Here is a 16,241-nt window from a genome sequence, read left to right on the forward strand (position 1 = left end):
TATCCGTAGAATCTTAGTTTGAGTTTGACGTCAAAACAAACATTTACAAACTATCTCGTGCATTGCACGTTGTTAAAAAACTTTTCAATGTTTCAATTAAGAAATAAAAGATGTTTACTGTGTTTGCACAGGATTATGCAAACCGAGGAGACCTTTGGGAGAACATAAGAGATGATCAGTGCAAGCCCGAGACCAAAGGTCAAGGGTTGCACGTGCTCGAGGTTCTCACAAACCTCTCCAAGGTTTGCATAAGGCAGTGCAAACACGAAAACATCTTTTATTTCTTTTATTCATTAACAATAATGTGAAAAAGACATGCGTTTCTGTCGCAAGTACACGGTGTGGTAAATCTATTTACAAAATTTATATGTATTTTTCCAAGTGTTTTATTTATTGAATAAGCAGAAGACTTTTAACTAATTTCTTTAACTAAGGTTGTTCTTACACTTCCAAACTCCTAAACTTGCAGGTATTATCACATTAACTTCAGAAAAGGACAAGAGCTAGTTTTACTTTACTATATGACATTGTTCGAGTCATGTAATCATACCATATCATGAGATTACAACATCATCACAAGAAATCATCATGGATGACTAAGATACAAAAACATAAAAATATTAATTGATCTCAAACCAACATTCACACGAATATCGTTTGATTTTCATGTGATCAATTCTTACTTAAATACGATCTCACAATAAACACTTCATTGCACAAGTCACCACAGCTTCAAAGTAGGTCGATATAAGTAGACAGAATTATTGCTAATTTATTTTGTTGCATTTTTACTTGTTACAAAAAGAAGTACAAGAAAAGGTAATTTCAACATTATTGCTACAAAATGTAATATGTAAAAAAAGAAATACATTTGATCATTTTGTTTTAGCTATGAAAAGAGCTTACATACTGTTGTGTTTACTGGTTTTTATTGATTTGGTCAAAATGGAGCGATACAAGCAAATGAAGGAAAGACCGACGAAATCATTATTGGAAAATACGTACAAAGAGGTTGGTCGTCTTAATATTTATCAAACATAAACATTTAATAATAAGGAGTGGGGCAAAGTCCATAACCATGAATTAATCAACGTGAGTCACATGAAAGCAATCAAAATTATTCTATAGAGCAAGAGAAATTTTCTCAGTCGATCACAAAAATTATTTATGAATTTGATGTTCTGCTTTTGGCTTTGTTGCAATGACTTCACTGCACTGGCTTAATAATTCTGGTTTCCTAACACAAACACAACTTATAATAAAAAGTAAACACATTTTGATAATCAGCGTCAGAGAGCTAAACCTTTATATTTTACTTGCTACGTATTTTTTCTGTCATATAATCATAAACAAATCATAAGAAATTTAATGAAAAGTAGACAAACGTTTGGGTTCTGATAAACCTTTTGTGGGCCCCAGGCCGTTCAAAAACGGTAAAAGTTGTGATATTTACTAATAATGTTTCCGCTAAAGCGTCATATACAAACGTTGTTTTTTTCAACAATGATTTTCTTACAATGATGAGCCCAAACGTTTGATATTCTACTACAAACAACATGTCATTCAAAAATAGAGATGCTAAATCAAGACGTTAACCAGTCAGTGTAATAAAGTACGAGGTGAAAGGCATATCGATCGTGGGACTGCTGATGGGGACTTTGTGGTGGGTGTCACTCCCTCTAAGGTTTAGAAGTAGGTGCTTTTAGGGCAGGTAAATTAAAGACAATTGAAAAGGTGTTTTCTTGTTATTTTCACTTTTTAAAAAAAGCCTTTTATCGATCATTTTCACTTTTTTTACTTTTATTTCTTGTTTTATTAAAAAGTGTATTCAAAATGCAGTGAATGACGATTTTCAGGAGATTAAAGTTGCCCAAGGGTTCAGCCCCAGACTCCTTGGATTTTCTCAATCGTGTGTCTTTGGTGTTTGCAGCTAAAAAACAAACCACTTTAATATCTTTAGCCACGGACTTGAAAGAATGTAACTTAACTTGACCAATTGTCGGTAGACTTTAAATTTCTACATAAAATACTACTTAAATACGTAACATTTTGGGTAAGTACAACACACCTCTAGCCAGAGATTGAAGCCTCCGTACGCCTCCAATGTAACTAGTTATTTTGAAAATTGTTATATTTGTTACTAATATAGAGCTTGTAAGTTGGAATCAAACCTTTAAACCATATTCTCGGACACACATTTTAAGAAAAGATAAGTTTTAATGTCAAACAAACAAGTTTTAATTATCACAATGTTAATAGAAGAAAAAATATAGACAGCTAAAATATTTTTCAGTTTAAAATAGAAATCATTAGTAAAGGCAATTATGTAATTTCTAGAACAAGTTCACATAGACATGCATACGAGAGATAGTTTTAAATCCTCTCTTTAAAGAATGTTTTCAAAGCTTTACAGAGCAATTATACATTTTCATATGGTAAATTGGTAATTACCAAAAAACGCACAGCAATCTACCAATCACAGTTGAGAATATCTCAAAGTGTATTATTTTTAAATGTAAAATATGCCACGCATTATAATTGTAAAACGACTTAAATAATGTGCTCAAAACATTTGGAAAAAACGAAGACTTTATTATCGAACACACAGTTTTTCATTATTGAAATATCAATAAGAGTAAAAATGTTCTTTTTGAGTATTCTTAGTTCTAAATAGAAATATTTATAAATGTAAGAAATGTCATTATATCAAAAATGACTTAAATAATGTACTCAAATCATTACTCAAATTTCTTCTAGAATGTAAATCGTGTAATTTGTGGAAAAATTCATGGAGTGCAACAATGGTGTCCGGATGGTACAAAGTGTTGTCCAGTTCATAGTTTTGAGATCGAATTTGAAAATTACCGTTGTTGTCCTTGGTTGAATGGAATTTGTTGTTTTGACGGGAGTTGTTGTCGTTCTGGTTCTGGGTGTTTTGGGTTTGGCAAATCGTGTTCTGTCCGATGGAATTCAACACATGTGTGAATAAAATAATGTATAATCTTTTCCATGATTACGAATTTCTATATCTTGACTGGTTGGAATGGATATTTTTCATTTATTTAGATTTTCATATACAACAAAAAAATTAAGGAAATATATATCTTAAAATATGTTATTGGTTTTATGAAATTTATTGAGTAATTTATATACCTCTTTAAATGGTATCTTTTCCATTGATTTTTACTTTTCTTTATGACACTGAGCTGTATATATACTTGGAGTGCGCGTATATAAATTTTGTGGCAAGAAATATACTTCTTATTTTTTCGTCTGACGTTAAAACAAACATTTACTAACTATCACGTGCATTGCACGTTTTCAATTGACCGTGCTGCGTGCATAAATTAAACGTTTGTTATAGTTTCAAAACTTGACGTTATTACCTCTACTAAAATCCATCACATTGTTCACGTTCTACGGTCGCTTAATTTATTGCATATAAACTACAGCTTCCATTACTTAACTTGTACGCCTTAGCCATCAATAATTTAAATTTTTAAAACTGTAACAAACATTTCATCTATGCACACTGCACGGTCAATTGCAAATGGATGTAATCAAAGCTTGCACTGATGCGCAAATTGACATCTGTCACCGTTTGGTAAATCTATTTACAAATTTTTTCATGTATTTCTTGAAGTGTTTATTTATAAAATAAGGAAAAGAGTTTTAACTATTATCTTAAAGGTTGCTCTTACACTTTAACACTCCTAAGTCCTAAATTTAAAGGTATTGTAAACAGAAAATGACAAGAGCTTTTTCTATTTCAGTATATGTCTTTCTTCCTGTCCTATAATCTTATACCATGTCATGAGATTATAACGTCATCACAAGAATTCATCATGGATGATTAACGTACAATAACATAAAAGGATTAATTGATCTCAAATCAAAATTCACAAGTTATATCAACTGAGCTTCATATGATAAATTCTTACTTAAATACGATCTTATATATTAATGTAATCAATTGCACAAGCCACCAGAGGCCGGCTGTACGAAAGGTGGATAACTCTTATCAATAGGATAAATCTCTTTTTCACTTGATCAAATTTTTCACATCTTCGTCAAAAGATAGGGATTGTCACACTCCCCACAGTCACTGCTCAAAGTCTCTGTCTAATAATACATGTGACGTGACTAGCTAACATCTTCACATTTGCGTCATATATAAGATTTCGCAAAAATTTAGAAATGCCATCATCAAAATTTTCACTGAAAACTATTTTTGGTGAAAATACTAAATTGCTAAGGGCTTGTCTGTCACAATAATTTTACATTTCTACTAGTCATGCAATCATACCGTGTCAATGACATGTCATGAGATTATAGAATTCATTATAGATGGCCAGAGATTTGCCAGGCGGAATGCGAATTTTCAATATGAACATAATAGCCCAACATAAGACTTTTAAAAAAGCCATCACAGTAATAAAATAGATAAGGATTTATTAATAACGTTTCGTCTTTAACTTAAGACATCTTCAGATTAATTGAGTTAATTTATATACACGAGGTTTTAAATACAAGTATATATTACGGGGTGTTAATTTACATGTGAGGGGAGTAGGAAGTTTAGATGACGGAATTAAGTGAGAATGGCTGTATATTAAAGAAGATGAAGGGGGATTGAGTTGCCTTGGGTGTTAAGAGAGGGTTTAAGTTTGGATATAAGAAGGCTTTCATGAATCATAAGGTCATAATTGTCGGAGGAGGAAGAGAGAATTGAGAAATCATTAAAATCGGCAGAGTGAGATGTATTTCTTATATGAGAAAGAACTGCAGATGGTGGTGGACATAAGGAAGGCTGACCAACATACGATGCAGAGCAGCATCGGCACTTAAATGAGTATACAACACCAGATCTCAGGAGTTTGGGAACCCTATCCTTAAAAGGAAAAAAAGAGGAGAGACGCCTTGAAGAACGAAAAACAAAGCGAACGTAGATATGAGGAAAGGCAGCATTGCAAAGTCGAGTGATTTGAGTGCGAATCTGAAGAAAGTGTAGGCCAGTGAAAGGGAGACAGAAGTACATGATTTTCTTAGGAGCAGTGTGAACAAGATCTTTGGGTTCAAATGTATTGTTGAGGAAGCGGTTAACATGATTGTCAAATATGTATGAAGGGAAGTTGTTTAAGGTGAACAATTTTCTAACAACTTCTAGTTCGATATGAAAGTGTTCATAGCTGGAGCAGAGGTTGAAAATTCTGTGAAGTAAAGAGGAGATCAAGGAGCGTTTGTATTGAATGGGAATGAAACTATGGAAATTGGTGAAGAGACCAGTGAACATGGGTTTACGATACACGGAGGTGGAAAACTTGCCGTTTAAGCGAGTTATTTTTACGTCAAGAAAGGGGAGCGTGTTGTCTTTTTCTAGTTCAGATGTAAAGGAGATGTTAGGATGTTGGTGGTTGAGATAGGTAAGGAAAAGAGGTATGTGATCCAATGATCGGAAGAGTAGAAGTTGAGTTTTCCACCATTGAGTTTCCAGACTTTTGGACACTGTATTCATTGGTGCTTGTCACCAAATTTTGAAGCATATCATCACTAACAAATTGCTTAAAATATTGAAGAGGAGTTTTTTGTTTCCATGTTCACTGGGGCTTCAATGTTTGGACCAGTAAATGTTACACTAGTTTCCGACACAACAAATGAAGTTTTTCTCCAACTCGGCTTACTTGTTCGCATTGAAGCTAGGGGCATGTTATCATCATTGTCATCACTATCATAGATTTCCCTACTCACATTTTCAAACTCACCATCATCATCACTGCTGCCAGAGTATTCTCCCTACAGAAAAAAATATTTTCAAATGAAAAAAGTACTGGTTAGCATGATTGGCTTCTTGAATAATCAGCCTTACTGAAAATTGCTGACAAGTTTATTTGTATTTTGAAATTTTATAACAATCAATCTTCTTTATTGCTATTATAGCATTTCTATTTTGGTTTATTCCAGTGTCAGTTAGCCAAGCTAATAGGAAATCTAAATTTCATTTGTACAAAAACTAATACAATCAGCAAAGCTTTTTACCTGTATCTGTTAACAACATTCATTGTCACTGCTGCTATCTGAATCACCAGCATCACTATTGTCACAATCAAGGATGTCGAGAACATTGTGAGCATCAAAATGTTGTCCTTCCATCACCTAGAGATTTCATTCTAGTGTTAGCAAGTCAGTCTACACTTCCAGTAGTAAATTGACTATCAGGCATTGGGCATTGTGAGCAGATTTTTGACTCCAATGTTATTTACATGGCCTTTATACTCTCTTATTCTTATTCAATACAAAGTAATTAGGTTATCATGTTGCTTTTGAGCGATACTGCATCCTTTATTCCAACATTCTATATTATATGCTATGAGGCAGAAAGCCCAATGTGACACCAATGTACACAAAAGTTTTGTCGAAGTAAAATAACACATACCTTTTGAATCTAGAGCACATTATTGGTTTAATATGAAAATAAACACTAAAAAAGCTCAAATATATAAAAAAAGTAATTTCATATCTTATATACCGTAAATGCTCGAATAAGCGCCCAGCTTCCAATAAGCGCCCCGCTTCGAATTAGCGCCCCCCCTAGGACTCAAATTTTGAAATAAGCGCCCCCCTTCCAATAAGCGCCCCCTCGAGAAAAGACGGGTTTTGCTAAGCGTCCTCTCAAATAAGCGCCCCCACCCCCACCCTTCCCCGATAAAGATGAACTTCGGTACTCAGTTCGATACACAGTATTTTTTTTTTACATCGGTAACGGACATTCGTTAGAACTCAAAATCAATGTTCTTCAGAGGTTTGCTTCTCATTTGCTTGATTTCAATATCCATGTGGGCACATAGGAGCTTTACTTTATCAAGTTCCTCGTTAAACTTTGCTCCCAGTCGCCGGCTTCGTGTTACTGCTTTAAAAGTTCCTGGAACAACTAGGCCGTTTTCAAGTTTTTTTTCCAGTTACTTTTACCTCCACCGCATTATCCTCATGAGCTCGTAAAAATGTAAACACGAGGAAGGAAAGTTCAATGGGCGCATGTCCAACCAGCTTGCCACTGTCTTGAATAAATGTTCCAATCGCATATTCATCGTGCTCTTTAGCCTCCTTTCGATCGTCTTTCCGACACACTAGCCGTTCTCCAAGCTGTGGTGACCATTCAGCTTTATAAACATGGTGTCCTCTTATCACAGACGCAAATTCTATTTCGTAAACCATTTGCCAAGTAAAGGTATAGCTTGAACGCGCCATGTTGTAAACAGCAGATGAATGTCACACACGTGTTTGGTAGCACGTGATACAATGTGATCTTCTCATGGGAGGTCTTTTCCGGCCTTCTCGCATTACAGCATGCTTACCTTTGACATCATGGACGAAAGTATAACTCTAGCATCTACATCGCACGCAGGATTGAAGAACTCTTCTTATTCTAACGAATTTAAACTTAAGGCTGTTCAATTTGCCGAAGAGTGTAACAGTAACCGAAAAGCCGCAGCAAAGTATGGTGTCGACCGCAAGAGAGTAAGAGAATGGCGACAAAAGAAAAGCAAATTGGAAGATACTAGCAGCAAGAGAAAGCGGCTTGAAGGAGGCGGACGAAAGCCATTCGATGAAGACCTAGAAGAAGCATTATTACAGTGGGTACATGAGCGCCGTTCCAATGGCCTTCGTGTTTCCAGAAAAATGATCGCAAGCAAAGCAAAATTTTTCGATAACGAGAAATGCAAAGAGAAGGAAATGCCACCATCGTTTCTTGCCAGTTCCGGTTGGTTACAGCGGTTCATGTCAAGACATGGTTTGGCAATCAGACGCAAAACCACTGAATCACAAAAGGCCCCCGAGAAACTGATAGACAAACTCATAGCGTATGTTTTGCAGATTCGCCGGCAACGTAAAAAAATCGCTTACCAAGACAGGGATATCATTGCAATGGATGAGACAGCAGTATGGCAAGATATGGTATCCAATACCACGGTCGACAACATTGGCGAAAGCACAATTCGATTGAAAACAACTGGCCATGAAAAAACGAAGGTTTCAGTGTGTTTGACTGCAAAGGGAGACGGTACCAAACTAAAGCCGTTCATCGTTTTTCCAGGTGCCAAGAGAGAGTCGAAAGCACTGAATGAGGAATTCAGAACAAAGTGTGTCGTAGCGTCCTCGATTAATGGATGGATGAATGAAGAACTAACCGTTTCTTGGGTTAAAAGTGTCTTGGGCCAGTTTTCGTTCACCAGACGGATGCTGGCTTGGGATTCTTTTAGATGCCACGTCTTAGACAGCGTTAAACAAGAGCTCAATCGCGCAAAGATAGATCCTGTAATTATACCTGGGGGGTGTACGAAATATATCCAAGCGCCTGATGTATCGTGGAACAAACCATTCAAAGCCAAAGTGACTGAGAGATATGACGAGTGGATGGCAAATGGTCAACACACGTTTACTGCAGCAGGGAACATGCGAGCTCCTCCTAGGCGAGAGATTGTCCAGTGGATCATTGAAGCATGGAATGATCTGGATAAGGACATTATTGTTAACTCCTTCAAGTGCTGTGCGCTGACACTTGCTGTCGACGGTTCTCAAGATGAGCTGATACACTGCTTAAAGCCGAGTCAACCTTGTCATTCTGGCCTGGCACAACTGAAGGCAGTTCAGCAGCAACTTCAGCAAACACTGGAGAATGATCCTTTTCAGGATATCACGCTATCAGATGTTGAAGATGCTGCTCCTGTGTCAACATTGCTTGATGACAGCGATACAGAAATTGAGATTGATTAAGGATCAAATGGTTAGCGAAAGACGCGATATAGCATAAACAATGTCAGTACTATTTTCATTGTGTGTTAAATTGAAGACAACCGCTGAACATTAACGGCAGGCTTTCTTTATATATACAAAACATTTCACGATGTTAAACGCATTGTACAATACACATGCCCTTTTAACGGGCACCAGGAAATCGCTTGGAGAACATTTCAAGTTTCACAAAATGTTAATGTTGCTTTCTAGAATGTTAACGTTTTCAAAATTTTCATACTTATGTTACAGTTAAGGTCACAAGAAATAAAAATACCAGTGTCATTTTCACGTCAAAAATCCGAAAATGAAATAAGCGCCCCCCTTCCAATAAGCGCCCCCTTCGAATTAGCGCCCCCCTCTCGCCTCCAAAAATTAAATAAGCGCCCCGGGCGCTTATTCGAGCATTTACGGTAATCAAAAATAGAGTCCTTAAGTGGTGACGTCACGTTTCCATGGTGCTAAAAATCTCAGTTCCAAACAAGCGCCTATTCGATTCAAAATGGCGACATTATCCATCGCTTCGCTTTTTTTTTTCTTCTCAGAAGAAAAGAAATGTATAAAAAGGGGGGAAGACCACTTACGTCAGATCACATTGAAGCATTAACTTATCAGCAGAGTGTTTTACGAGGACAAGTACACGCAAGAATGAAAGAAAAGGTTTATAAAGTGACGGTGAATGCCAAATGTCAAGATTAAGTTTTACACTGTTTTTGTTGCCCAAATGAACACGAGGGCGTGATTTTCTCTTGTAGTGAAATAAAAAAAGGCTTTTTAATGAACGATTTGTTTTAAAAGATAATGATACTCGTCGGTTTTCAGTCCTCAAATTGACCTACCACTACTAGTTTGGTGTGAGGGAGTTGTGGTAACAGGCTATACATATATTTGCATTTTTATTAATAAACACAAGGATAACATGGTATTTAAAAGACATGGAAATATGGTACATCATTTAATGTTGTTTTCCTGGGGAAGGAAAATTCCCATATAAAAATGATGGGATGCTCATGGGAAATGTTCAGAAAGACTTCTTAAGGGCAACTGTGGGCAGTACTTGCTATTATTTTTATCCCCAAAAAGACATCCATTGTAAAACATATGTCAAAACTTCTTTTAACTTCTGTTCTCCTAAACATGATAAAAGAATTCTCGCAGTGATCTAATTTGACACCCTATGTACACCCAGGCTGTACCAGATGATAAATATTGTAATCCCTAGGAGGTAAAATCATCCCTTTACTGTTATATTAGAATGCTCCACAACCCCCACCCTCTAGCTGTATTTTCTTCTAAGTTAGCCTCAGTCTACAAATTATTTTATTTCTATTTGAACAACAATAATTATTAAAAAACTGTCCAATGTAGTCTTCAAGCATAAAACTACTCAAAAACAATATCTTCGCATCCCTCTTTGATGAGAAGAAATTGCAAATTTACAAGTGTTGCACATAACTGAAACAAAATGTCAGCATAGCAGTGCAAATACAAAGGAATGACACCTAAAATTTTGAAGTCTTTCAGCCTAGCATTAGCTCTTTCGACAAGAATCTGTGCTTTAGCTATGGCTTTTGTTTTCTTGACCTCACTCTCTGTGAAAGTTCCATTATTCAGAAAAGGTGGAATATTGACACAGACGCCATGTGGTACAACATCCTGGATAAGGAAACCCTTGTCCGCCAGAATCATATCTCCAGCTGTCAAGTGATTAAGGAGTCCAGGCTGTTGCACAATGGGCTTGTCTGAAATAGAACCTGGATACAGCCGTCTGACATTAGTAATGACTCCATTTGGTGCAACACCAACTATTACCTTAAAGGAATTCATTCCTCTGTATGATAAAAAGGTTGCATTTTGCTGACTCATCAATCCCGGTGCAGCAAGCTCAATATCTGCCCAGACAGGATTCAAATTGCCTGAAAGAGGAGGGTGCAGAGATCTTGTTTTTTTGTTTCTGGGATGGAATCGACGTCATTAGGTCGTCAAACAAAATTTCACGCAAAACATGAGTGAATGCTATAACAATGTTAGAAATTGTGGCCACACTACAATGAAACAATTGGGCTAGGTGAACTGTGTGTTGTTCTGTCATACTTTCATTAAAGTGATAAAAATTTGATCCTCAAAATTGATGGATTATACCTTCCAAAGCACTAAGATTTAAGGTTTTGGCTACGGAAAATACAAAGCGACCGTTAAAAAGACAACTAGCTGAAGCTTCAAACATTCAGTATTCGATGATTCTCCCTCATGTCCTGATGTCAACTCTTCACCTGAATAGAGTCCGTAAATCTCACTTAAAATCACGTAATTCATCAAATTTTCACCGAATAAGGAATTCTTTTTGAATATCCGTTCATACCTTATGAGTCGAACCATTTCTTGTACTCGTCGTTCAGCATTGTAGCGCTTGGAAAAGCAAAGAACTTGCAAGTGTTGCCCTCCGACGAATGGCCACATGTAGGAGCAAAACAGTAAACCATTTTGCCCGTTTGACCCGCGTCTTTTACACTTCTTAAACAAAAGTTGATCCCTTGAATTACCTTTTAACCATTCCTGTTTTTTTATTGTCTTTTGTAGGATTACACTGGATAATTAAAGCTTTAAGCATGTGACACACGACGTGGTCTCCGAGACTTTTGTTTCCGAGACATGGTCTCCGATACAAAACTTTCAGAAACTTAACATGACAAACGAACTAAATGTTTCTGAAACTTTGCGGAGTCATTTTGTTTGTTTTTGAAATATGGCGGGAGACGACCTGACCGCTGCTACTTGTGCTTGCCATTGTTTTATACATAGCAATTAAACAACGACGCAGAAGACAGAAAAAAAGAACTGTTTGGATAAGAGAATGGATGAAAAAAAGACAGCAGTATGGGGCATACCAGCATTTAGTGAAAGAATTGCGCTTGTCAGATTCGAATGGATACAAAAAATTTCTACGAATGGATCCGGAATCGTTTGGTGTCCTAGAAAGCTTGATTACGCCATTAATAACAAAAAGATACAAACATGAGACGTTCTATTCCAGCAGGTGAACGTTTGGCAGTAACCCTACGTTTCTTAGCAACAGGTTTGTAATTGCTAACTTATGTATCAGTATCGATGAAAAGTGAGCGTGGGGACATGTGTGGACTTTAGGCTAAACATGTAATGGCGTTGTTTGAATAGAAGCGAGACATTCATTGTGTTTCTCTAGGTGAATCGTACAGCAGCTTACAATTCTTGTACAGGATAGCTAGACAAACTATGGGGCAAATAATCCCAGAAACATGTGATGCTTTATCAGAAGTCCTCAAGGATTACATTAAGGTAATTGTTTCCTCCAAAAAATACATATATTAACATTATCCTCGCTAATTTAATTGGCAATGCAAATACTTGTTGGTTGCAGTAAAGCAGTATTCTAATTGTTTTACATGTAGGTTCCAACAACTGAAGAGGATTGGAGGAAAGTAGAACAAGCCTTTTCAGAGAGATGGAACTTCCCTAACTGCGTGGGTGCTTTGGATGGGAAGCACATATTATTGAAGGCACCCAACAATAGTGGTTCCTTTTATTTTAACTATAAAACAACTTTAGTATTGTACTTCTAGCATTGGTTGATGCTGACTACAAATTTCTGTATATTGACATTGGTAAAAATGGTAGAGTATCTGATGGTGGAGTGTTCAGAGAATCATCACTAAGCAATGCACTGGAAACAAACAGCCTAAACCTGCCAAGTCCGACATCCTTGCCAGGTGATGTAACTCAAATCCCATATGTAATTGTGGCAGATGATGCTTTTCCACTCAAACCTTATCTGATGAAACCATATGGTCAACGCAGCATGACAATGAAACAACGCATATTCAATTACAGGTTAAGCCGAGCTCGCAGAATAGTAGAAAATGCTTTTGGCATATTAAAAAGACATTCAAAACAAAGGAAGCGTGTCCAAAGCGCTCGCATAAGATATTTTGTTTAGAACTGCATTTTTAAGCTCCATGGTAACGTGACGTCACACTTAAGGACACTATATCAAACATATTTGATGCGTGTTTATGGACTTCTTGTCGATGATGGCCATTTTGTATATTGCATGCTGATCGCCCTATATGGAATAACCAATCAAATTCACTCATTTTGTGTTACAAGAATGTCACGATGAGTATTGGTGCAAAATTTTATCAAAAAAACTAGAATAGCTGGAATACAGAAGTCCTCTGAAAGGAATGTTACACATATGTCATATGGGGCTTTACTGGGTTAAACGAAGTGTTTTGGGAAATATACCCAAAGGCCGAGAAATAAAAAAGAAATGTGAATATTAATGATAGCTAAAATAAATAATGTTATGACAAATGACTTCGCTTGGCCCCATATGTGGACACTGTTTTTTTTCCAAAACAAAACGAAATGGGAGGAAAAACCGGTGGATCCGGTAAAAAACCCTCGAATAAATAAAAACATCAAAATTTAAAAAATTTCCTAAAATTTTGTTGTTTTAAGATGTTTCATATTTTTGTTGTTTTTAATAATACCGATGATCTACTTTAACATGCACCGTAGTCAGATCGTAGCTACGTCGTTCGTATCTTAAATTCGCAAAGCGACAAAAAAAACGGCGACAAAAAAGTTGACTGACTACCCTATTTATTGACACCGCAAATATTTTGTGTTTGAACAAAAGAAACGAAAACTTTAGTAGAGAACAAAAAATGAAAAAGTGCAGAGTGTTAACAAAAATTTTAATAAATAGACAAAAAATACAAACTAATAGCAGCTCATATATAAATCATATGAAAAATTCATTCAGTACGTTCGACCTGATCATTCACCTACCAATAACAATGAAAAATGAAATGACCAAAGTGACGTCGAGACTTGCATACAAATTATTTTTGATATCTACTAGATTTCATTTGATCAAAATTTCTATGTTGCTTTTTTAAGACCTTCATTAATAGCTGGATTTCACTCGTGTGTTTTGTCCGAAAATTTGACAATTGTGAAAATTCAGTTTTACGGAAATTTTTAACGGTTGAATTTTAAAATGCGTTATACTGATTAATAGTATGCATAACGAGAGACGCAAGTGGGAATCTTTCAATAAGGACGCTTGTTTCTTCGTGCTTCTGTCCAACTTGATTGTTCGTTAAATGTCTAGTTATTACCCCTATAGACATAGCTCCTCTATAATAAAACACATCATAAATGTCAACATAATGAATGAATAAAATCAGAAATTATATATTTTGAAAAGAACAAAACTTTAATAACTGATTTTCAAGCATTGTCCTGGTCCGTCTAATCCAGGCGTCTTAGTAGGTCTCTTTCACTTTTTTCACAGCGCAGTTTTTACGTGTATATCGTAGAAATTTTATGTAACATTTTTATCTTATTAATTCAATAAGCCCTACTTGCAGCATTGCAATTTTGTTTCTAAACCTTTAATAAAATTAGTAAAAAGTAGTGAGTGAAAGCCAGCTAATTTCTCACAGCAATTGACATCTTTTACTGACATTTTTTTAGCTAATATGGGTGATTTTCATGATTATGGCTCAACTTATAAAAATAGACCATCAGGATCCTTTTTGAATATCTCATGCAATTACTCATAGCTATAAGTTAATTTTAATACTTATCTACTCAACTTACAAACCACAAGACATAGATATTGTTTTCCACTCGCTTGTTTTCCATTTTCGTAGATTATAGTCCAATCATTTCAATATTAATGTTCACACGTACAAATGCCGTTATGCAATGTCCATTCACTACGTTTATACCATTTCATACACAAAGTAATCGACGTAACCAATAAAGGGGCTACTGGTATTATGAATCACCATCTCGATAGATTACTGTATACAATGCACTCTTATGGTAACTTCAAGTGAAGGAAAAGGGATCACTTCAATACCCCAGTTATATCGTCACTCAAAGAATGCTTAGTGCAGATTTGATTTTCTATGAATATCAGCTGACCACCTTTAGGTGGGCTCATATAACAATGGGGCCCATCATCATTGTATGAACAAACAACTGACATCCACAAAAAATCCAAACTACAAATGAACATTTTTGGCCATGAATCACCATGACACATAAGTAATGACAAACTAGTAAGAGTAAATGAAGTGAATGGCACAGGTGGTAACGGTCTTTCACAACTCTAACCATATTAACAATATAAGAAAATATGAAACATATGTACGACATTTCATGATAAATAACTCCAGGTATGACGTTACTTTGCGTTTTTAAATTCTTAATCAGGTATATTGAGAATGAGCAAATTGTTATATGTTTTCTGTTTGACTATCCAAATGGTAGAACATTCACCAACATTGCACGAATAGCTTTAGCCGGTTAGTTTGAATGAGGAAATTGTTTTCTGTTTTCTGTTTTCTGTTTGACTATCCAAATGGTAGAACATTCACCAACATTGAACGAATAGCTTTAGTCGATCAAACGATCAAAGGCTTTACATCGTTATCAAAGCATTTTACATTGAAAGCTTTCATATTACGAGGCCTACCATTAAGACTAGTTGATTATTCCATGCAACTCATACTTCAGTACTTCGTTAGAAAAGAGACAGAATTCACCTTTCTTTCTACAACGTTAAAGTGACTAAGTTTCTGTTTGTTAACATTTGGTTAATCACGTCATGACTAAAATTTTTTCTTGTAATTGGCCCCTTAGGAACTATTCACATTTCACAAAAGACGATAAGTAATCCTTCTATGTATTTTAACAAAAAATTCATTAGAATCAACTTTTTTTTGCGTTTTAATGTCGTTATGCAAAGCAAATATGCATGATGTAGGGTAAGATACATGAGACGATAATGAATTTATAAACTAGACTTTAATTTTGTCCAAATATTCATTGAATCTTGAAGTCACATGTTGTTAATGTTAGGAGAGAATTTAAGGGCGTTCTGTTTTCCCAAGATTCTACTACTAAAAATATAGTAGAGAGTCGTAGAAAACGAGCAAGAAAACAATTACGGTTCTCGTTCATTGCATGTCTACACCTTAATCTATGAAAACTGCACTTCTATGCACTCAACCACATAGTGCATTGGAGACAGATAGCAAAGTTAGTGTATTTATATTCATTGCATATATTCAGTTATAGCTTATGTGACATTGAAGAAACAAACCAGAAATCAGTAGCATCAATAAAGTAAGATTTTCACAAGATAGTCACTTACATTTGTAGTTTACAGCCGTAGGATCTATTTTCATAAATGATATCGAAACAAGTAGCTACGTGTGTAACACATTTCATAGAGGTTTTCTTTTCTCAAATTTATTTTTGCTGCTGCTATCAACATTTAGGATGTGATACTGATAGCATATATCTGTACATCGTGGCTTTCAAATAACTTGTCATCGAGGAGAGTTGAAGGCAACAATTTTATTTTGATTGCACAATCACAAATGTTTACACTT

The 16,241-nt window shown here is 35.6% G+C and overlaps 1 protein-coding gene and 2 long non-coding RNA genes across 3 annotated transcripts; 1 reads left to right on the forward strand and 2 right to left on the reverse strand.

Annotated features, from left to right (window-relative positions):
* The first annotated feature begins 602 nt into the window (after positions 1-602).
* Positions 603-3,049, forward strand: LOC124451545. Its single transcript, XR_006950504.1, has 3 exons — positions 603-819; positions 890-1,011; positions 2,758-3,049. It is a non-coding gene; the product is annotated as an uncharacterized LOC124451545 (long non-coding RNA).
* Positions 3,050-10,099: 7,050 nt separating this feature from the next.
* Positions 10,100-10,882, reverse strand: LOC124451945. The gene is given in 2 exon segments (XM_047002545.1): positions 10,100-10,690; positions 10,692-10,882. Coding segments are annotated over 2 exon segments (708 nt in total). The 3' UTR covers positions 10,100-10,173.
* A 2,691-nt stretch (positions 10,883-13,573) lies between these two features.
* LOC124451586 lies at positions 13,574-14,760 on the reverse strand. The gene is made up of 2 exons (XR_006950555.1): positions 14,437-14,760; positions 13,574-13,616 (listed from the first exon to the last, which is right to left on the reverse strand). It is a non-coding gene; the product is annotated as an uncharacterized LOC124451586 (long non-coding RNA).
* Positions 14,761-16,241: the final 1,481 nt, after the last annotated feature.

The sequence above is a fragment of the Xenia sp. Carnegie-2017 genome, unplaced genomic scaffold (assembly GCF_021976095.1).
Source record: "Xenia sp. Carnegie-2017 unplaced genomic scaffold, XeniaSp_v1 HiC_scaffold_24, whole genome shotgun sequence".
In the NCBI taxonomy this organism is placed as follows: domain Eukaryota; kingdom Metazoa; phylum Cnidaria; class Anthozoa; order Malacalcyonacea; family Xeniidae; genus Xenia; species Xenia sp. Carnegie-2017.